Source organism: Cucurbita moschata, unplaced genomic scaffold (assembly GCF_002738365.1).
Source record: "Cucurbita moschata cultivar Rifu unplaced genomic scaffold, Cmos_1.0 Cmo_Scf00020, whole genome shotgun sequence".
Classification (NCBI taxonomy): domain Eukaryota; kingdom Viridiplantae; phylum Streptophyta; class Magnoliopsida; order Cucurbitales; family Cucurbitaceae; genus Cucurbita; species Cucurbita moschata.
Genome location: NW_019268536.1, coordinates 3,595,093 through 3,618,818, shown reverse-complemented (window position 1 = coordinate 3,618,818; position 23,726 = coordinate 3,595,093). Strand labels below are relative to the sequence as shown.

The following is a 23,726-nucleotide window of genomic DNA, read 5'->3' as shown; positions in this document are numbered from 1 at the left end:
ATACGTGCTTTTTTGTATGCAAGATGGAAAACTCTTAATGTATTTTAGTGAAAAACTAAATGGGGTAGCATTGAACTATCTACCTATGATATATAATTTTTAGCTTTAGTTCGCACATTGCACGTGTGAACACTACTTATGGCTTAGAGAATTTGTGATCCACTCTGATGCTTAAAGTATCTTAAGCGTCAAAGCAAACTGAACCGTACGCATGCAAAGTGGGTGGAGTTTATTGAAACATTTTCGTATGTCATCAAATATAGGCAAAGTATGGATAATATGGTAGTTGATGCATTATCTAGAAGACACAATCTGTTTACTTCTCTTGGTGCAAAAATTCTTGGATTTGAGCATATTAAAGAATTATATAGAGATGATCAAAACATTGGAACTATTTATGTATTTTGTTTTGCAAAAAGAACCGTGGATGATTATTATATATTTCATGAATTTCTATTTAAAGAAAAGTAAGCTTTGCATTCCTAAATGCTCTATAAGAGATTTGCTTGTAAAAGAAGCACGAGATGGTGGCTTAATGGAACATTTTGGGATTAATAAAACTTATAACATGTTGCATGAACACTTCTTTGGACTGAAAATGAAACAAGATGTTCATAAGTTTTATAACCAATGTTTTAAATATAAAGAAGCTAAATCTAGATCACAACAAAATGGATTGTATACTTCTTTGAATGTACCTAACGAACCTTGGACTAATATATCCATGGATATTATTCTTGGTTTGCCACACACACAAAAGGGTAAAATAGTATTCTTGTTGCGGTAGATAGATTTAGTAAAATAGCCCATCTTATTGCATGCAACAAGACGAATGATACAAAGCATATTGCTGACTTATTCTTTAGGGAAGTTGTAAGACTACATGGAATCCCCAGAATTATTGTTAATGACAGGGATGTTAAATTTTTAAGTCATTTTTGGAAAGTATTGTGGGTAAATTGGGTACCAAATTATTGTATTCAACTACATGTCATCCTCACTGATGAACAAAATGAGGTGGTTAATAGAACATTAGTAGCGTTACTTACGATTATTATTTCTAAGAATATTAAGTCTTGAGACGAATGTTTGTCATTTGTAGAGTTTGCATATAATAGAGTAATTCATAGTACCACTCATTATTCTCATATTGAAGTTGTTTATTGATTTAATCCACTCACGCCTCTTGATTTGCTTCTTATTCCTTCTAATATTTTTGTGAGTGAAGCAGCCACAAACAAGGCAGATTTGATCAAAACATGAGGTCAATGAGAGACTTGAGAAACAAAATTTCAAAGTTGCATCGAGAATTAACAAAGGACGGAAAGAAATCATTTTTCAACACGGTGACTGGGTTTGGATACATTTTCGCAAGGAGCGATTCTCATCTCAGAGGAAGACAAAGTTTCATCCAAGAGAGAATGACCCTTATTAAGTTATTGAAAGTATTAATAACAATACCTATAAAATTGTTCTTTAGGAGAATTTTTAGGACATACTACTTTCAATGTTGTTGACTTGAGTCCTTTTTTATGTCAGTGGTAATGTTCTTGATTCGAGGACGAATCCTTTAAAGAGGAGGAAGATGATAAGGATCACGATGTTCTAAATGTTCCAACTGGACCTATTACACGACGAATGCCAAGAAGATTCAATAAACATTCATTCTTCATCTACAAAAATGGACAGACTTGGTTCAACCATTATTTCATGTGTTATAAACTGATTCGATTGAAGAAGGACCATTTGTAACTAGAAGTGAATATTTGCACAGTTAAGGAGCTGATGAAGTTGCTATAAATAACCCTGATTGATAATTTGTTAGAAAACTTTGTTTATTATTTTAATTCCATAATTTTTTTGTAGTAGGTAAAAGGGTAAAAAGTTACCTATCAAAGTGGTAACTTTTTTTTGTGGGAGTAAATCATGACACTAACTTCTTTAGCTGGCATTTGAAGACTTCAAAGTTTCTTTTTTTAGAGACTATAAAATACATGTGTAAAAGGCATATTTTTTATGAATTAAATTGAGCTCTCAAGTTGAGACTTTCACCCTTCGAATTTGAGTATCATGTCTGCCATTTCTAAGTTTCAAGCTTGCCATAAATTACATCTAAGTCATTCAATCAACTTTTGATCAAAGTTCGATTGTGAAGTGACTTAATTTAGAACAAAGTTTCAAATCTTTCTTCTAGATTTTTGATGTTAACCGTCTAATTCTAGCCTTATCTTTAGGTTGATCCGAATTTTGTACAAGGACGTTAATTTCTTTGATTCAAAGGTTATTGTTTCAACAAAAACTTGGATTTTTGGTTGAGGACTAGGGTTGCCTTATTAACTAGAGTCTAGACCTTTGATCAACGTTCACAATCTTAAGGAGCTCGTTCTATTGGAGGCATCTTGACATAGGTTATCTTAAAACTATCTCAGTTCTAGCGCCTTATTCTTAACTCTATACGTTCATGCATTCTTAAACAGGGAGATAACTCAATCAACCATTTGGAGTACAAATCTTATTCTTTATATAGATTATCTAGCCTAGTAGAAATATCTTATGCAACATACATTTTAGAAATCTCATTTTAGGGTATTTCAGATGGAGCACCTAACATTGAGACATTAATTAGAAGTTAAAGATTAGATAAGAGCCTATGAATAGGTTGCTTACTCAATATTTTTTATATTAGTTCTTGCTATTCTTTGTTTTCTAGATAGATTATAGATTTAGTTATCGATGGTAGGAGCATAAGAAGTCCTACGATTACAGAGACGATTAGATTGAGATAATTTTTTCTATGTTATATTTGAATATTCTTTTGGTACTTATTTTGTGAACGTTTTTTTTGTCTCATGTGGACATGTTTTGTACCTTTGAACTTTAATATAAATTCAAGTTTTCAATGTTTTAAACTAATTTCTTATGTCACATGTTTTAAAAACAAAATAAAAAAATTATCGCTCTTTTTATCTTCGAGTCTCGTTACAGTCAGGGATTTGAAACATAAAAAATCTGGTCGACACAAGTAGAGTTCTCTTTGGTTGTTTAAAATTGTGAAAAAGAGATCACCACGTTTCAACAACACCTCAACCTTAATCCTTAAAAAAATTATTCTCCTGTAGTATTTATGGCTACATTTACTCCCATAAATTTTCATTCAATTTGTAGTATACTTAAAGAAATTTTAGGGGGAAGAAAATACATTTATGTCCTAATTTTGAGAGTCGTATATATGTTAATGGAATAAATGAAAACTCTAGAATTAATTTAGATTGGGCTGATTTATACTCTTTAAAATCAACTTAAAATCACTATGGAAACCTCTTCCTTATGGACGGGAGAGGGAAACAAAATATTCTTTATAAAAGTGTAGAAAACCTCTCCTCAAAACAACGTTTTAAAAACATGAAGCAGACGCCGATATGTAATAAGTCAAAGTGGACATTATCTACTAACGGTGGACTTCAGCTATTACAAATAGTGTCATAAATCTTACTTACACATTAAATGTTTTAAAATAAAATTGCAACCGATCGAGGTCGGTCTTAATTAATTCAGCTGCAAACACATATTTTAATGTTAATATGAAGTTTATATGACTAAATGGACACTTTTTGTAATCTTATCTCGATTCTCATATGTCTCTCCAATCTCCCATTTAATGCTTTTTACGTAACTAATTGATTCATGTACGTAATCCATTTTGTCGACAAACCAAAAACAAAACATAAAACATAGAACTTAGGAAGAGGCAATTCAAAATAAATTTATCAAATCAATAACCATTAAGAGACGAAAAAACAGTTGGAGCATTAATGTTACAAATGAAACCTTATCATTAAAATTCCAACACCTTTCCAATAATACTCCTTCCCTCTTGTGTTGAAGCTTAAGGATTCCCCCTTTCCAAGCTTCCATTGAATCATAAGGTACCAGATGAACAACAACTTCTCTACCTCTCTTCTTCTCACAATCTTCTTCTACATCTCTCCATCTCTTAGCACGTACAAAGATTGCTCCCTCGTGTTCAATTGTGGGAAGATCATCGACGTTGGCTTCCCTTTCTGGGGCGAAGATCGTCCACCAAGCTGCGGAGTTCCTAAATTGAAACTCACCTGTAAAGATAACGTCGTTGAGATCGAGATGATGCAAGTAAAATATAGGGTTTTGCAGGTGACATAACACTAATCCCACTGTTATGAAATTTGATTTAAGATATAAAATTAGTTTATATTTTATATCGTTGTAATCCGTTATGATTTTTTTCCTTAAATTTTATCTTATTTTCACAATTGTGTTAGTAGTATATTTTCTATTGTCTTTGAGAGTTGATAGCTAGTATACTATTTAAAATCTGTGGACACTAAGAAAGATTGGACTTTGGATCCCACTCCTATTTTTGATTCAATATCAAAGAAGGAGAAGAGGAAGAACAAAAGAAAAATAACATAGCTCGAAACAGAAGACTTTCAATTCAACCTCTGTTTCTCATTCTTAACAAAAGCACGTGATGCATGATTGAAATAACTCTCCGTATTCATATTCTTAATAGGTGGATCTGAGTAAAAAAACTCTCAAGATCGCACGAGACGATTATTTCGATGGCATCTGCCCAGATACTCGTCTGAAGAACACGACCCTGAACCCAAATCTCTTCGAAATGGGGAATGGGTACGTGAATCTAACACTGCTTTATGGGTGCGATTCACCTCTTATGGTGGTTCCTGACCATTTGAGATTCGAGTGTCCCGTCCATGGAGATGGGTGCGTGAAGCTTGGGGAGGAAATGGGGCTATGGGGCTGCAAGAACAGCGTTGTGGTTCCTGTTCGTGGCGATGAGGGGCTTTTGGTTGGAGTTTCCAAGATGGAAGAAGCCATTAGAGAAGGGTTTGAGGTGAAATGGAAGGTGGATAGCGGTGGTTGTGGTGGTGACTGTGTGGAGTCCGGTGGCGTTTGTGGTTATGATTTGAAGCTCCGCCGTGGGATATGTTTCTGTGAGAATGGTGTTTCTTCTTCTTCTTCAGCAGATGTTTGCCGGAAGGACGGTGGCGCCTCCGCCCACCAGGCGTCAGGCTCTGCGGCCAAGACAGGTTTGGTGGTGACTATATTGTCTTTGATATTTGATATATAGTGTGACTTATCAGACATATTTTAAAGTTTTAAAATTTATGAGTTTGTTAAACAAAAACAAACACAAGAACATGAATTACTTTGTTTCAACTAACAAGTTTTATGTTGTTCCATAGGTGGGAGTGAATCCAAGAAAAAACACTTAATAATAGGTATGAATTAGAATTACTTTGTTTACACATATGTATGTAGATGTTGCATAAAGTGATTCAGTTTTATCTGCAGGCCTTTGTGTTGGAGGGGCAACTTTACTAGGCTTATGCCTAGGATGCTTTGTCTTCTGCATCATACAACGAAATAAAGAACATGTTCGTCCCAAGTTGAAAAGCAAGGATCTTGCTTCGCCTCCTTCAACTGCACCTATTCTGATTCCCTCGACATTTCGCTCTAATACCATTCCTTCTTATCCTTATTCGAGATCCGGTCTCGAGAACGGGAGCTCCTACTTCGGAGCTCAACTCTTTACCTATGATGAACTTGAGGAAGCAACTCATAATTTTGATCCTTCAAAGGAGCTTGGAGATGGAGGTTATGGTGCTGTTTACTTTGGTAAGGATATCATCATTTGCTATTGGGTTTAAATACCATAGGTTAGTTTTGTTATATTTATGCATAATTCTGAAAATTGGGATCAAAATGACCCCTTTTAGAATAAGAGAATAAAAACGGGATATTTTAAAAGTATATGGACTAAACTTGACTAGAGTTAAAAGTCTGTGTAATAAAGAATACTTTGCACTCTTGGGAGTTTCATGCCTAATCCCACCACTAGTACATATTGTCTTTTTTGGGCTTTCCTTTTAGGGTTTGGCCTTTGCTACGGAAGTTTTCATACCCTTATAAATAATGCTTTCGTTCTCCTCTCCAATTGATGTGAGATCTTACAATCCCCCCTCTTTCGGGGCCCAGCGTCCTCGCTGCCACAGAGCCTTGTGTCCACTCCCTATGGGGCTTAGCTTCCTTACTGGCACATCAATCGTTCTCTTCTCCAATAGATGTGGGACCCCTCAATTCACTCCCCTTCGAAGCCCAGCGTTCTTGCTGGCACACTGCCTCGTGTCCACCCCCTTCGGGACTCAGCCTCCTTACTGACACATCGCCCCGTGTTGGACTCTAATACCATTTGTAACCGCCGAAGCCCACCACCAGCAGATATTGTCCTCCTTGTTCTTTTCCTTTTGGGCTTCCTTTCATGATTTTTAAAACACTCTGCTAGGTAGGTTTCCACACCCTTATAAAAAAATGTTTCGTTCTCCTCTCCAACCGCTGTGGGATCTTACATCTCATTGTTTGTGTTATTTGATACTAAGTTTTTACTAAATAGACCAGATGAGATTTTCTAATTAGTCCCGAATACGGAGATTGAATTTCTCTATTAATTGGAAAGGGGTGCTTCAAATCAGGAAGTAAAAGAAAGGCAACCTATTCCTATAATTTCAGTCAGCCTCGCTACCTCGTTAATTGCCACTCCTATCGATATCGTCTTTTTCATGATGTCAAGAGAATTTTAGCTTCTCATCTTCTCTAGACTATAAGGATTACAATGAACCAAAATTGAGAGTACAAATAGAATTTAAACCATTTTTAATGTCTATGTTCGTTTTAAGAACTCATGGTATTTTTACTTAAAACATTTGTTTGATTGTCAGGAACACTTAAGGATGGACGGATGGTTGCAGTAAAGCGTCTATACGAAAACAACTATAAACGTGTCGAACAATTCATGAACGAAGTCGAGATTCTCTCACGATTGCAACACCCGAACCTCGTGAAGCTTTACGGATGCACATCGAGACATAGTCGAGAGCTCCTCCTAGTATATGAGTACATTCCCAATGGAACAGTGGCTGACCATCTACATGGAAAACAAGCAAATTCAGGTCAGCTCAATTTGGCTGTTAGGCTAAAGATTGCTATAGAGACAGCTTATGCACTAGCTTACCTTCATCGTCAAGACATCATTCACCGCGATGTCAAAACCAACAACATTCTTCTAGACAACAACTTCAAAGTAAAAGTAGCTGATTTCGGGCTCTCACGGTTATTTCCCCTCGATGTAACCCATGTTTCAACTGCTCCACAAGGGACACCAGGCTATGTTGATCCCGAGTATTATCAGTGCTATCAACTAACTAGTAAGAGTGACGTGTATAGTTTTGGAGTCGTTTTGATTGAGCTGATATCGTCGCTGCAGGCAGTTGATATCAACAGGAATAGAAATGATATCAATTTGTCGAATATGGCTATTGATAGAATTCAAAAGCATAGTTTGGGTGATTTAGTAGATCCGGATCTTGGGTTTGAGAGGGATTATGTTGTAAGGTCTATGATAACGTCTGTGGCTGAGTTGGGTTTTCGATGTCTTCAACAAACAAGGGATGTGAGGCCTTCTATGGATGAAGTGGTGCAAGCTCTGAGAGAAATAGGGAAAGAAGTGGTAGATATTGGTAATGATATGTGAGGCTTTTAAGGAATGCTTTCATCCATAGCTCAAGATTAATTATTACTATTAGTTTATTGTTATCTTTTCAAAGAATGATGTAGTCCCTATAAATTTGTGAAACATATTTTTGTTGTATTGATTTCAAATGAAAATTATGATTATCTAATCAAAATGAAGTTTATGTGACGCCAGAGTAAAAGAGAGACACGTGAATGAACGGATTAAAAAAAAATTAAAATAATTCAAAATTGTTATCTATACTAACAAGGTGCACCTTTGCGTTTGATAGCTCAATCATAGGAACTTCATAATTAAGCGTTCTTTGCTTAGAGTAATTCTATGTTGGGTGGCGTCTTGAAAATTTACCTGTAATGCATGTGAGTGAGGACTAGTCATGCTGGAAGGACTCGTTAGTTTGTGTGGATAGTGTTCGCTCTTAGAAGCGAGGAGTAAGTAACGTGACCATGAATGGGGATGTTAGGCCATTAGGTATCGAATTCAGATACTGAATCTTGAGCCTAGGATCGTTACAATTTATATGATGAGCTTATGTATTTTGAAGTTAATAACTTTATATTCTATTCTAAGTAAGATTTGCAATGACTTTGTATGTGTGTGTATATATACACTCGAGTTTGCTGATAATTCAATACCATATGACTATAACATGTCTTAAATTCAAATTTGTTGAAGGTTATTTTCCCTTGCATTTAATGTTCATAGCTCATATAGAGCACTATGAACCAAACTAATACTCAATTTCACATAGGATGGGGTGACCTTTTGAATTATTGAACTTCTGATAGTGTTAGCAATTTGTAGGTCCAAATGCTTTAAGGATATTGAAGGTTTCATTTGAAATTTGATTCAGAACCAGACTCAAACTTCCTTTCTATTTCAATTTCATTCTATATTTTTCTTGTTTACATTTGAAAATTTGAGATTTTGATAATGTTTTTCAATAAACTTATATTTTATCACTTTTTCTCTTTGAACTTTAGATATTATTGATTTGAATTTTAAACTAAAAAAATATTGCACCTTTACATACATCGAATAGGATAATTTTGATATAACGAATTTATGTATCATGTAAGACAATTATGTGAAGAAAATTATTGGAATGTATGAAGTATGATGTGAATAAATGATTTGGAAGAATTAGAAAATAATCATATTGTTATGTATATGCATATATCTTATATAGAGAGAAAAATTAACCTCTAATTTTGACTCGAAAGAATTAGAAAATATTCATGTTGTTGAATCTTAACTATGTTATTGTTCATGAAAGTTATGTTTATGAAAGAACAAATGCATGACCCGTATCATACGTATATGTCATGATTTTTTGTGTCATTTGCATCGGGATACTTCTCCGTTATGATGAGTACGAACGTGTACACTATAATATTATGTAAACCATGATATTATGCATGTTCCTTTTCCATTATGACATTTTTGGTAGCATATATGCTAGTCAAAGTCCACATCCAGGGGTACGTATACAAGCATACCTAAGGGTCCATGTTCATGTACATGGACCGTGTGTAGAGAAGTACTACATGTCCAATCTACTCAAACTGAAAAGTGAGACCAAAGTCATGGTGATAACGAAAGGATAGACCCTAACATGATCGCGTGTGCTTTGCATTTTCTGACTCCAAGAGTGAAACTACTTACTGAGTATTTTTAAATGTTTAAGTTTCGTACTACTTTTTTTAGGTAAAGGTAAGGCTCCCGGTATGGATAACAACATCACCGTGAAAGTCATGGAATCGAAGCTAGTGCAATTCTTTTTATGATTTAAATTGTCACCTTTAGATTAATTCAATGTGTTTTTTTTACTTTGAACTTATTGTTACTTTGTTTTGTCTTTTCAATTTATATTACTTTTATTTGATCTATGAACATCTAATTTCATGATATCATTTATGATTTAAAAAGATTTTTCGATTACGAAGAAATTCGTAGAAGAAATGGATCCAAAGATGAAGTTCCAACCAAACCTCAAGAGCACTAAGTTCTTAGTTTTTAGCCCACATTTAATGCATTTATTTATTTCCATAGTTAAGGAAATTGAATGAGGTTAATTTGTTGGAATGTTGAGTTAATTGGAAGAAAATAAAAAAATAAAAAGTTAAAAATGCAATCGAAACTAGAAAAATCTAAAAATCACGTTAATCAAATGTGAAATGCATCGAGGGAGGCTGCTGACACAAGGAGAAGGACACATGTCAGTAGTACATAGAGGGTGGAGGCATACATTGGGTCAAGGTCGTAACCTTTCAATTATGCAGTGTTGTGATTTTGACACACTCACACTAGCCTTGAGTAAAATCCAAGCCTCATATTCATTTTTTGTTTAACTTTGTGGTTTCGTCGGACATTAAGCGAGGCTTGTCTTCGTCAATCGAACGCAACTTTTGTGGAATCCAAGCTTGTTTGGTAAAGTCCAAATTTTGGGCCCATGGCCTAATACAAAATAATAATTATAAAAATAAGTCCTACCGTACAACCTCCTTAGTTTTTGCATGAAACCAAAGGCAAGTCGGCCACAACAAACCCTAAGCCACTTGCCGCCCTTCCTTCTTTCTTTGTCATCTTCTTCCTTATTCTGCTCGCCACCCTTCCTTCTTTCTTTGTCAGCTTCTTCCTTAAGCCGTTGTCACCCAACGTTCACGCCGTCCCACCGCCGCTATTTTCCACATCACTCCGCACCCCTTCGCACATCAGAAAATCACCACCCAGCATCCACGTCGCCGCTGCGAGTGAACACCATCGCCATCGCCAGAACCGACATTAAGAGGATTAAACGCAACAAACCAATAGCTGCCCCTCGGGATAAATATACAACGTGGTTTCCTCTCGGGATAAATAGGATTGGTACCAACACTCTACGTGGACAGCAAGCTCGATCTAAGTTGAAGCGAACTTATAGCGGTAGAAACAATTAGGAAAGGAGCTCTCTAGGTAAGGGACCCTCCTATTGAAACTAAATGTTTGTTTTTTTAAAAAGAATCAAACAGATTTGTCATATGGTTGTGTTGTGTAATCTGTTGGTTGTGTGTGTTAAAGATCACGTATTTGTTTAGACTGTTGTCAATTAGTATCTAATTAAATCTTCCTTAGGAGTTAGATTTAGTTTTGATTTGATTTAGTTTTTGATTTGTTTACTGGTTTGTTACCCGATTTTCTCCCGATTTTTTAGGTAGATTTTCAAAATATCTTTTTGATTCTCTGTATATATGTATAGCATTCTTGCTCTTCATAATATAATCTTCTCATCAACCATTCAATCACTCCCTCTTTCACTGACAATTGGTATCAGAGCTATTTTCTTAAGGGATCTGTGAGATCAAAATGGAAGGAGAATCTAGTTTTTTAGCTATTGCACCACTAGTCTTTGATGGAGACAATTATCAAATGTGGGCAGTTCGTATGGAGATTTATTTGGAGGCCTTGGATCTTTGGAAAGCAATAGAAGAGGATTACAAGGTCCCTCCGCTTCCAGCAAATCCTACTGTAGCACAAATCAAATTACAGAAGGAAAAGAAGACAAGGAAATCAAAGGCGAAAGCTTGCCTATTTGCCGTTGTATCCCAAATGATCTTCATGCGAATAATGTCCCTAAAAAAACCAAAGGAAATCTAGGATTATCTCAAGGATGAATATGAAGGAGATAAGAGGATTCGTGGAATGAAAGTCCTGAATTTGATTAGGGATTTTGAGTTGTAGAAGATGAAGGAGTTTGAATCGGTGAAAGAGTACTCTAACAGACTTCTCAGCATTGCCAACAAGGTGAGATTGCTTGGTTCTGTATTAAATGATTCCAGGATCGTTGAAAAGATGCTAGTCACTATTCTAGAGAAGTTTGAAGCCACCGTTACTACTCTGGAGAACACCAAAGACTTGTCAAAGATTTCTCTTACAGAGCTCTTGAATGTTTTACAAGCACAAGAGCAAAGGAGGTCTATGAGGCAAGAAGGGGTGATTGAAGATGTCTTACCTGTCTAAGCATCAAGACAACAGCAGGTATAAAAATAAGAAAATTTTCAAAATTCAATCGACGAATGGAGATTCATTTGCCAATTATTAGAAGACAAAAGGAGGAGGTTTCAAAAAATCCTATCCACCTTGCCGCCATTGTGAAAAGAAAGGTCATCCATCATACAAGTGTTGGAGAAAACTTGACGCCTTCTGCTCCAAATGCAATCAACTTGGACATGAAGCTGTGATCTGCAAAGCCAAAGATCAGGTGAAAGAAGTAGATGCACAGGTAGTTGATCAAGAAGAAGAAGAAGAAGATCAATTGTTTATGGTCACTTCTTCCTCAGGCAAAGAATCAAGCGAGAGCTGGTTGATTGATTGATAGTGGGTACACAAATAAGATGACAAATTACAAGGAGTTTTTTGAGAAATTAAGAGACACTGAAGTCAAGAGAGTGAGGATTGACAATGGTGAACACTTGAAAGTCAAGGGAAAAGGCACAGTAGCTATAACAAGCTATGAAGGTACAAAATTTATTCCAGATGTTTTATTTGTACCTAAAATTAATCAAAATGTGTTAAGCGTTGGTTAGTTACTTGATAAAGGCTATAAAATGTTGTTTGAGATGTTGAGTTTTATGTCTTAAAACTCATAGTTTGTAAACAAAAAACATATTCTATTTTCAATAATGTTATTATTGTTGTTTATTCAGTAAAGATTGTTATTGAATAAAGTGAACTTCACGATCCTTAATCTAAATCCAATAAACTAACAACACTCTGGCTATAGTATGATTACGTGAACTATATGTAGAGACATAAGAGTGGATCAAGTTCAAGTATATAGTCAAAATGATCTATAGTATAAGGATAAGGCTGAGTACCTTATTCTGGGAATACTATAGATGCAGCCCACTTTTGTATATGATATAAACAATGTGATCACTAAATTGTATATGTGGAGACATGTGAGTGGGGACATCCTATGCAATGAGTATTGCATAAGATCAGATCATGAAGAAAACCACTCTCACTTTATAATGTCGTTTACTGTTGAGACTGATTTTCTTTTCATTCAATAACCTAGGTAACTTGGTTTTAATCCTGAGCTAACCATGAACTCCTGTTTATTCGAAATTATCCTTAGATTTGCATGGGTGAGAGTGGCTTTAATTCGCCCACTCAATAGGCCTCCCATTTCAGGGGGGGTGAATGGCTGAGGACGTGGGGTGCAAGATGGAATTCGCTCCTACCCACTTTTAGGGGATAGAAGAGAGGTAGTTCCCTTAAGCACCGACTCCAGGTCTTGAACAAGGAGGCCCACCCTCTCATTGGCCTGAGAGGGATTCGGTTTACTGGTTGAACCACAAACCAATTGTTCATTAGAGGATCAGTGAGACATAAGGAACAAGAAGTAACTTTAGGGATAAAATGGTAAATTGACCCAGCTCTAGTTACGAACAACCTGTGAAGGATCGACTTACTAATCATGGTTATATCAAATGGACAGAAATATATCTATAGTGAGGGGAGTGCAACTACTAGGCTATAGTGGAGTGTCCTAGTAGTTAACGAATGTGGATAACAAGGTTAATGAGTTTAACCGGTTAATCTTGGATCGTTGGAGCCCATGATCTATAGGTCCATTAGGTCCCTCTACTAGCTCATATCGAACTAAACCATAGAACAGTGTGACGAGTGAGTTCGAAGTGTTCAAATTCAAATTAGGGAATATGCACTACATATATACGATATATTTAAACGCATTTTTGTTTTATTTACGAAATAAACAAAAAGAGAGAATTTGAGATATTTAAATAAGATTTAAATATCTTAATCAATTATGTGTCGGAATTAATTGGGATTGGCATTTGAATTAATATTAAATATTAATTAAATAGTTTAATTAACCATTTAATGTTAGTTTAATTTGAAATTCATTATTCAAATTAATTGTTGAATTAAAACGAAGAAAGTCAAAATGTTGACTTCTGGAAAAATCCATGCATAGTGGAATTTTGAGGTATCAAAATTTGGTTTAACCAAACTTGCATGCTTGCAAATAAACCCCACAAGTTTGAGTGGAATTTTGAGTGTCAAAATTTGGTTAACTCAAACATGCATGCTTGCCACATAATCCCAAACATTTGAGTGGGATTTTTTAAGTGTCAAAATTTTGTGATCTCAATTTTGCATGAACATGCAAAGATGACTCTTTAAATAGAGCGATCATGGTACATGGGAGGTCTTCTTCTTGGTGAAAAACCTTGAGAAAAACCTCTCACAAACACTCTCTTCACATATACAAAATTCCTCCCAAGTTCAGTCACTCATCGGATTCCACAATCTCGCTCTAAGGCCGGAGGATAGTAGAGAAGACACTAGTGGTGGTTCGAAACAAGTTCGTGAGGAAAAAGGAGTTTGAACTACAAAAGGTTAGTATTTAAACTCACTAAGTTTTAATACTTATGAACATGCTAGTTATTTACTATAATTGATGTTCTAAAAGTGCCTAAGATCCAAATTGCTTCCGCATGTGTTATATTAACACCCAACATGAGAATAAGGAGTGCTTGATTAAAGATGCTAGTNAAAAAAAAAAAAAAAAAAAAAAAAAAAAAAAAAAAAAGCTTTGCTCTAAATCCAACGGCCTTTATATCCAGAGTTAGTGCCACTGAGATTTGGCACAAAAGACTTAGACACTTTCATCATTGAGGTTTGCTTCAGATGCAGTCAAAAAAGCTAGTAGAAGGATTCGCTGACATTGATGATGACATGCCTCCTTGTCGTGCTTGTAATTTTGGGAAGCAACATAGGCAACCCTTTCCTAAACAGGCATGGAGAGGCTCGAAAAAGCTGCAACTGGTTCATACTGATCTTTGTGGTCCTCAACGAACACCATCATTAAATGGTAATCTTTATTTCATTGTTTTTATTGATGATCTAACAAGAATGTGTTGGATCTTCTTGCGAAAGCAAAAGTCAGAAGTTGCGGGTGTATTTCGAAAATTCAAAGCTAGAGTTGAGAATGAAAGTGCATGCTTGATTCAGACTATAAGATCAGATTATGGCAAAGAGTACACTTCAGAAACTTTTAACAGGTTTTGTGAAGAGGCTGGAATTGAACATCAATTGACAGCACCATACACTCCTCAATAGAATGACGTCAGTGAAAGGAGGAATAGATTCATAATGAAGATGACGAGATGCATGCTTCATGAGAAGGATCTTCCAAAACATTTTTGGGGAAAAGCAGCAAACACTGTTGTGTGCTTGCAAAATCGAATTTCAACAAAAGCTGTGAAGGACCTGACACCATTTGAAGTTTGGTATGGTTACAAATATTCTTTAAAGTTCCTTAGAGTATTTGGGTGTGTTTGCTTCACTTACATTCCACAGGTCAAGTGTGATAAGCTTGACAAAAAGGCAGAAGTCGGCATCTTTGTTGGGTATAGCACTATATCCAAAGCTTATAGAGTTTTTCAACCACACACTAGGCGTGTTATTGTGAGCCGAGATGTTCTTTTGCTGGAAATGTGCAATGGAATTGGGAAGAACTGACGAAGGTGAATAAGATTTCTAATGCACCAAACAATTTAATCTTTGGTAGCATGTTAGAAGAGTCTGAAGATGAACAACTAGAAGAGTCTGAAGATGAACGACAAGGAGAGTATGAAGATGAACGACAAGATGCTTTGGTTAATGATGCACCTGTCAGAGGAGCTTTCGGTGATCGAAAAAAATAAAATCTGGGAGTTGGTTGATCGACCTCTAAACAGAAAGATAATTGGAACAAGATGGGTGTTCAGAAAAAAGCTTGGAGTTCACAGCATCTAAACAAGGAGGAGTGTTAAACATCACATCTTTGTTTAGATTGTTGTCAATTAGTATCTAATTAAATCTTCATTAGGAGTTAGATTTAGTTTTGATTTGATTTAATTTTGATTTGATTTAGTTTTTTATTTGTTTACTGGTTTGTTACAGATTTTCTTCAGATTTTTTAGGTAGATTTTCTAAATATCTTTTTGTATTCTCTGTATATATATATAGCATCCTTGCTCTTCATAATATAATCTTCTCATCAACCATTTAATCACTCACTCTTTCACTAACAGTGTGCTATGTAATCTGTTGGTTGTGTGTTGTGTAATTGTTGGTAGTCTGCGGTTTAATCTGTTGGTTGTGTGTTGTGTAATTGTTGGTAGTGTGCGGTTTAATCTATTGGTTGTGTGCTGCGTATTGTTGGTAGTGTGCTGTGTAATCTGTTGGTTGTGTGCTGTGTAATTGTTGGTAGTGTGCTATGTGCTGTGTAATCTGTTGGTTGTGTGCTATGTGCTGTGTAATCTGTTGGTTGTGTGCTGTGTAATTGGTAAGGGGTGATAAATATTAGGTAATTGATGACTGTTAAACACTGTATAAACTGTTGAATGTGTAGTTGTATTTGATGATTGAGTTTGATGTGAGTTGTATGACACAATATATGTGGGTTCATAAAATCCAAGGTTTTACTGTTTTGGGGACCTATTGCATATATATTGTGTTTGTTGGTGGTGATGGTTAAGGGGTTTGTGGTAATAGTTATACGTTGTGTGTTTCGGGTAACTAGCCACTGATAGTCACCTTCGATGATGATTGTAGAAAATGACTATCAAGGTAAGGGTTACATGCTGTGTGTTTCGGGTAACCACCCGTTGATGGTCATTTTAAGGAAATAAGGAGGGATGTTGATTTCCTCATGGTAATGGTTACACGTTGTGTGTTCAGGTAACCAGCCAGAGATAATCATTTTAAGGAGTAAAGGTGGGCGTTGATTTTCTAGGGAAATAATTACCCGCTGCGTGTTTCGGGTGATTAACCACTCAGATCTCTCGATTTTGGTTGATCGCTTTGTGACAAGTTATGTATTTGACCCCAATAGGAGAGTTCCTTGTTTTTTTTTTTTTTAAAAAATGGTTTTCAAGCGAAGCTGTGGGTACGGAGGTGACGAGTGGGATGCCAAAGTCAGTCATGGAGCGACTCAAGAAGTTTATGTTTATTGTTATTTTATTTTGATGGATATACGTTTCCACACTTTTATTTATTAATTTAAATTATGTTTGTGGACACCTAGTTTATGGGAACTAGTCGGTCACACTACATTTGAGTTTAATTTCGTACGTTGTTTGAACATTTTTAAGCAGCATGTTTTAACCTTTTTAAAGGGGTACCCCGCACCTGATTTTAATAAATGACCGTCTTTGCATAGTTTTCATTAATTTTTAAATAATCAAATTATTTTTTGTAACGGCCTTGACCGCTACTTATAGGATAAGACGGGTCATTACAGTTGGTATCAAAGCCCAGTTATGGGATTCTGCAGACTGCTTACATCGTAAGCTAAAAAGTCGCCCATGACTGAACTGTAAACTCTTGTCACTTCTAGGTACGCGGGGCCATAAAATGGATGAATATGTATTGTGAATATTGATATTACTTGGCTATCATGGTGATTTTACATACGCTTGTAAGTCAAAAGTAGTGGATAATGTATGTTGTTGCGTAATGTACAAATATGTATTGTCGAATATGGATATTTTGATTGGCCATCATGGGTGATTTTACATACGCTTGTAAGTCAAAATTAGTAGATAATGCATGTTGCATAATGTACGAATGTGTAGTATCAAATATTGATATTTTGATTGACTATCATGTATGGTTTTATGTACTCGTAAGTAAAAAAAAAAAAAAAAAGTGGTGGATAATGCACGTTGCACAATACCTAGCTGAAAAAGAAAATGAAATTTTACGAGGTAATTTATTGTTGGTTAGGAACGAAACAAGGAAAAGGATGTCTGGCCAAGTAACAAATTGACGGGGTAAACGTGCTCGAAGCGGGCCGGTAAGGGTTCGGGAGAATCCATCTTTAGAGGCCCCACTTTAAGAACAATCAGTAAATGCGAACCCAAATTTGGGAATAGGAGTTCCCCAATATGATCCACTGAGAGCAAACCTTGATGCTCCGAAAGTACCTAATATGACCTCGATGATGGAAATGATGCAATCCATGGCACAGACAGCTGGGCAAATGGCACAATTGATCCTGACCTTAGTGCAAAGCGCCAGGCTGACGACCCATCACAACCGGGGGGACGCCGATGCGACAGAAGAAAGCAAGTATTTTTGATCTTTCAAGCGTTGGGACCCCAAAGTATTCGAGGGAAAGTCCAAGGACCCTGTTGTAGCTGAATTTTAGTTGTCAGTTATTGATAAAAAAATTTTACACATGAAGTGTTTGGAGGAGCATAGACTGAGTTGCGTGACTTACCTGTTATGCAATGATGCTAAACTGTGGTGGCAATAGCCTCCCAGGCAATTGCTGCGAACGAAGACGATATCACTTGGACGTAGTTTAGAGCAGCGTTAATTCCTAAGCATAGAGCAAGGAAATAGGTCAGTAGAGAAGTATGAACGAGAGTTCACCCTTCTGTCCTGTTTCACTCCAATAATGGTCTCAACAGAAGAGCTGAAAGTAGATTGTTTTGTTATGGACTTGAGGCCTAATGTTCGAGGGGCGATGTCAGCTCACCTTCCACCTGATTATGTAACAACACTTCGACTTGCCGAGACGCTCGACGATAGGGAGTATCCGACGGAAGACACTCAAACCCACTTAAACACGACAGTTGACCAGAAGAGAAAGAGAGAAAAGACGTCACCTACCTCCTCAAAGGTACCGTGGCACCAGGCTAAGACAAATTTAAACCAAGAGCGTGTTGAACATAATTCTCTGTGGAAGACACTCACACTCTTTATTAACACCAATCGAGAAGAGAATACAAGACATCATGTAGAATACTACTATTTGTATTGCTTGGGATTTCTTAGGATGAAAAACTAGGTAGGGTAGAGGGGTATTTATACTATATCCTATGCAATCTAGACTTAACAAATCTAAATCTTTTTCCTAAAATACCGAGATTTCTCTCCTAAAATATCGAGTATCTTTCCTAAAATCTCTATGAAAATAAATATACAATGGGCTTGTACAATTATTGGGCTTGACTCTATTGGGCTAGTGATGATATTTTAATAGAGCGTAGGCAACCAAAGGCTCGCCCACAAAACACGCCACGTGACAGACCATGTTGCATGAACTGTGGGAGACGTCACCTAGGACATTGCAGGTTTAAAAATCGAGTATGTTTCAACCGTCACTAAGAAGGCCACGTTGTCGCACATTGCACCCAAGAGAGAGCAACAGACCCCCTGGTAACCAACCAACCTTAAACGCGAGGCTTGCTCTGCAACAGGGTCGAATATATGCTACCACTCGCCAGGAGGCAGAAAAATTCAACATGGTAGTCACAGGTAGACTCTCTATTCCTGGGCACTACGCTTGAGTCTTGTTTGATTCTGGGTTAACCACTCCTTTATCTCTACTAATCCTGTTCGATCTGTTGCAAGGAGCAATTGTGTTCTCAAAGATTGACTTATGGTCAAGCTACCATCAGTTAAGGATTAAGGAGAGTGATATCTCAAAGACAGCCTTTCGCACAAGGTATGGACATTACGAGTTTAGGCTATTGTCGTTTGGCTTGATGGGGTTGATGAACACCCCTCAACAAAATGGTGTGGCCGAGAGAAAGAACCGAACCATTCTGACATGGTTCGATCAATGCTCAAGAGCAAAAGGATGCCAAAGGAATTTTGGGCAGAAGCCGTGCAATGTGCCATTTACGTACAAAATCAATGTCCACATGCGAAATTAGATGATCAAACACCACAAGAAGCTTGGAGCGGACAAAAGCCTACAATCTCTCATCTCAAAGTGTTCGATAGTGTGGCTTATGCTGAGAAAGGTATATTTTTATTGGATATGATGAGAAGACAAAAGGATACAAGCTACTTGACCCGATAAGTATAATGGTGATAGTGAATCGTGATGTGCGAGTAAATGAAGCAAGCGAATGGGACTGGAACAATTCAACGGAAGTCAATATCGAAGTTGGAGAATCATTAGTCGTTGCACCAACAAGTGCACCAACAGACTCGGAAATTTTCGATGATGAAGATGAACCACAACCCAAAATGCGAAGTTTGCGAGACTTGTATGACTTAATAAATGAGGTACACCTTGTATGTCTTTTGGCAGATGCTGAAAAATATCAGCTTTGAAGAGGCTGTGCAAGATATGAAGTGACAAACTTCCATCGATGAGGAGATTAAAGCGATTCATCGCAACAATACATGGAAGGTGACAGAATTACCGGAAGGAAGTCAGCCCATAGGTGTGAAGTGGGTATTCAAGAATGAATGCTCAAGGTAAGATAGAGCAGTACAAGGCGCAACTTGTTGCGAATTGATACAACCAAAAGACAGGAATCGACTATGACGAAGTGTTTACTCCTGTTGCTAGAATGGAGACAATTCGATTACTCATTTTCCAAGCAGCTCAATTCAAATGGCCGATTTTTCAAATGGATGTCAAGTCGGCATTCTTGAATGGTGTGCTTGAAGAAGAAGTCTACCTCGAACAACCACCTAGGTACATGAAAATTGGAGAAGAGAAGAAGGTACTAAAATTGAAGAAGACGTTTTACGGGTTGAAGCAAACACCGCGAGCATGGAATACTCGTATCGCTACATACTTCAAAGAGAGCGGTACAAGCAAAATGTCCCCACGAGCATGCACTTTACACAAAGAAAAGTAGAGGTAATGTGATACTTGTTGCTCTTTATGTCGATGACCTCATCTTTTCAGGCAACAATGATGAAATGATAGAAGAGTTCAAAAGCTCAATGACACAGAGAATTTGAGATGACAAATTGGGCTTCTTGAAGTTTTTCCTTGGTTTGGATGTTAAGCAACAAGAGACGGGTATCTATATATAACAGGAGAAATATGTAAAGCAGATTTTGAAGAAGTACAAGATGGAAAATTGCAACCCGGTATCAACACCAATGGAACTAGGTGCAAAACTCTCAAAGTACGATGAAGGAGAACGAGTAGATGCAAATAGGTACCGGAGCCTGGTAGGAAGCATTCGCTATCTTACATGCACAAGACCAGATCTTTCATTAAGTGTCGGCATTATAAGCCGGTTCATGGAGGAGCTGATTTATTCACATTGGAAGGTGTTGAAGCGAGTCCTACGGTACATCCAAGGAACGGTGTTACTTGGGTTATTCTACTCGAAAACAGAAGATTACAAGTTAGTTGGTTACTCTGACAGTGATTGGTGTAGAGACATAGATGATCGAAAAAGTACACCAGGTTATGTATTCTTTATGGGGCAACACATCATTTACTTGGCGTTCAAAGAAACAACCGATCGTGACACTCTCAACATGTGAATGTATTCTTTATGGGGCAACACATCATTTACTTGGCGTTCAAAGAAACAACCGATCGTGACACTCTCAACATGTGAAGCTGAGTATGTGGCAACATCTTGGTGTGTGTGTCACGCGATATGACTTAGAAATTTGTTGGGCAAGATGGAGCTAAAGCAACAAGGTGCAACCGTGATTCAAGTTGACAACAAATCAGCAATTAAGTTGGCAAAGAACCCAGTGAACCATGAAAGAAGCAAACACATTGACGTTCGTTTTCACTTTATTCGAGATCATGTGAAGGAAGGAAGCGTGGAATTGCTGCATGTGGTAAGTCAGGATTAAGTTGCGGACATCTTTACAAAATCGCTACCGAAATTACTTTTCGACAAATATAAGAAGATGATTGGCTCGACCGATGGTCAGAGCATTCAAGTTTACGGGGGAGTTTGATTCAAATAAACTTAAAATACTAAAGGTTAATGTTAGGTAATTTGTTAGGAGAGGTTAATTTAAAAAATGAGGTGGAAGAAAAGGCCAAGATCATTTGTACTAATAATGTAGGGTTATGGGTGTCTCTCTCATACCTATTATTATTAGAGCTAGAAAACTTATCAATACCTAAGCATTTGATTGTAAAGTCAGAGCAAAAGGGAGAGATAGAGAGAAAAGAAATATAGAGCAATAAAAAAGGTCATTTGATAAAATCAGTGTTATTTGTCTCCTTGTCTCTTCTCTCTCGACATCTCCTTCACAAATACGCGAGTAGTATTTTCACAAAGCGGTATTGGAGCATTCTATCGTTAGTGTGTGTGAGATTTACTTCACAAATTAGTGAGTTTTACTTTAACAACCCTGTGCCCCTTCACACATCAGAAATCCGCCACCCAGCATCTACATCGCTGCTACGAGTGAACGCCATTGCCGTCACCAGAACCAACATTAAGAGGATTAAACGCAGCAAACCAATAGTTGCCTCTCGGGATAAATATACAATGCAGTTTCCTCTTGGGATAGATAGGATTAGAATCAACCTCTACGTGGACAGCAGGCTCGATCTAAGTCGGAGCGAACCAATAGTTGTAGAAACAATTCGAAAAGGAGATCTCCAGGTAAGGGACCCTTCTGTTGAAACTAAATATTTTGTTTATGAAAAAGGGTCGAACAGAGTCATATGGTTGCGTGCTCTGTAATCTGTTGGTTGTGTGTTGTGTGTTGTGTAGTCTGTTGGTTGTGTGCTGTGGCTGTGTAAGTGAGCTATGTAATTGGTTGGGGGCGATAAATATTGGGTAATTGATGACTGTTAAACACTGTATAAACTGTTGAATGTGTGTAGTTGTATTTGATGATTGAGTTCGATGTGAGTTGTATGACACAATATATGTGGGTCCATGAAATTCAGCATTTTACGTTTTAGGGACCTATTGCATGCATATTGTGTTTGTTGGTGGCGATGGTTAAAGGGCTTGTGGTAATAGTTACACGCTGTGTGTTTCGGTAACTAGCCACTAACAGTTACCTTTGGTGATGATCGTAGAAAATGATTATTAAGGTAAGGGTTACATGTTGTGTGTTTTGGGTAACCAGCCGTCAATAGTCATTTTAAGAAAATAAGGAGGGATGTTGATTTCCTCGTGGTAATGGTTATACGCGGTGTGTTTCGGGTAACAAGCTAGGGATAATCATTTTAAGGAGTAAAGGTGGGTGTTGATTTTCTTGGACAATAATCACCCGCTGCGTGTTTCGGGTGATTAACCACTAGGGTCCCTCGATTTTGGTTGATGTCCTTGTGAAAAGTTATGTATTTAACCTAATAGTGAAGTTCCTTATAGAGTATTTTAATACTCATCCTCGTTTTTTTTTAATGGTTTTCAGACGAAGCTGTGGCACAGAGGTGACGAATGGGATGCCAAAGTCAGTCATTGGGCGACTCAAGGAGTTTATGTTTGTTGAAATTTTATTTTGGTGCATAGACGTTCCCGCACTTTTGTTTATTAATTTAAATTATGTTTGTGAACGCCTAGTTTATGGGAACTAGTCGGTCACACCAGATTACCTTTTGATTTTAATTTACTAAGTTGTTTGAACATTTGCAGGCGGCATGTTTTAACCTTCTTAAAGGGTTCCTCACACCTAATTTTAATAAATGCAATTTTCATTGATTTTTAAATAAATCAAATTATTGTTTGTAATGGCCCTAACCGCTACTTATAGGATAAGTCTAAGTCGTTATATGTTCAGTCACACATGCCACCTATGCATGCATGTTCAATCATTTGCGACACAACCGACTTGCCTCTACACTAGGCCAAGTCATTTGTCTCGACCTTACCTCTACTCAGGGCTAAGGTCTCTCAATGCAACATGCACCTCAACATCATCTAGGTTCCCAATTAATATGACCACACATCTTGACGTCATCCCAAGTCACGAGGTGTTTTCGGCCATCATAGCTCGCTCGATCGTGTTCATTGAGAATAGACCCACATATCATTTATTATATCAAGACATCTCGAACATCCATCTATTTGAGTTCTACAAGGCGTTGGACCCTCCCATATCCATAATGCACTATCCTTCTCGGTCTCTTCATAACGCTCGTCTATCTTCGCCCTCGCGTGGACAGATAGGTGCAACTTGAGGGTTAATGCTCTACTTGTTGCAATGTGAGGGTCATAATCTACTCAATTTATAGTATAGTTGTGAAACAGAGGTAATTGTTCGTATTAAATATCTGGTAGTGAAAGAAGTCGAGGAGCATAGAGGTGAGGGAGAGAGAAAGGAAAAATGGGGAAAGGGAGAGGTTGTGCGTCCCTCGAGGCCCGACCCAAACGCGTGCCCTGTGCAGCCC

At 37.1% G+C, this 23,726-nt stretch overlaps 2 protein-coding genes and 1 long non-coding RNA gene across 3 annotated transcripts; all 3 read left to right on the top strand.

Annotated features, from left to right (window-relative positions):
• The first annotated feature begins 3,872 nt into the window (after positions 1–3,872).
• On the top strand, positions 3,873–7,756 carry LOC111457474 (LEAF RUST 10 DISEASE-RESISTANCE LOCUS RECEPTOR-LIKE PROTEIN KINASE-like 1.3). The gene is made up of 5 exons (XM_023099684.1): positions 3,873–4,170; positions 4,550–5,087; positions 5,244–5,279; positions 5,353–5,676; positions 6,777–7,756. The coding sequence occupies exons 1-5, from the start codon at positions 3,934–3,936 to the stop codon at positions 7,586–7,588; spliced, it is 1,947 nt and encodes a 648-aa protein (XP_022955452.1). The 5' UTR covers positions 3,873–3,933; the 3' UTR covers positions 7,589–7,756.
• A 3,177-nt stretch (positions 7,757–10,933) lies between these two features.
• Positions 10,934–11,942, top strand: LOC111458022. Its single transcript, XM_023100502.1, has 3 exons — positions 10,934–11,167; positions 11,309–11,560; positions 11,670–11,942. The coding sequence occupies exons 1-3, from the start codon at positions 10,934–10,936 to the stop codon at positions 11,940–11,942; spliced, it is 759 nt and encodes a 252-aa protein (XP_022956270.1).
• Positions 11,943–21,781: 9,839 nt separating this feature from the next.
• Positions 21,782–22,936, top strand: LOC111457494. Its single transcript, XR_002712940.1, has 2 exons — positions 21,782–21,987; positions 22,751–22,936. It is a non-coding gene; the product is annotated as an uncharacterized LOC111457494 (long non-coding RNA).
• The last annotated feature ends 790 nt before the right edge of the window (positions 22,937–23,726 follow it).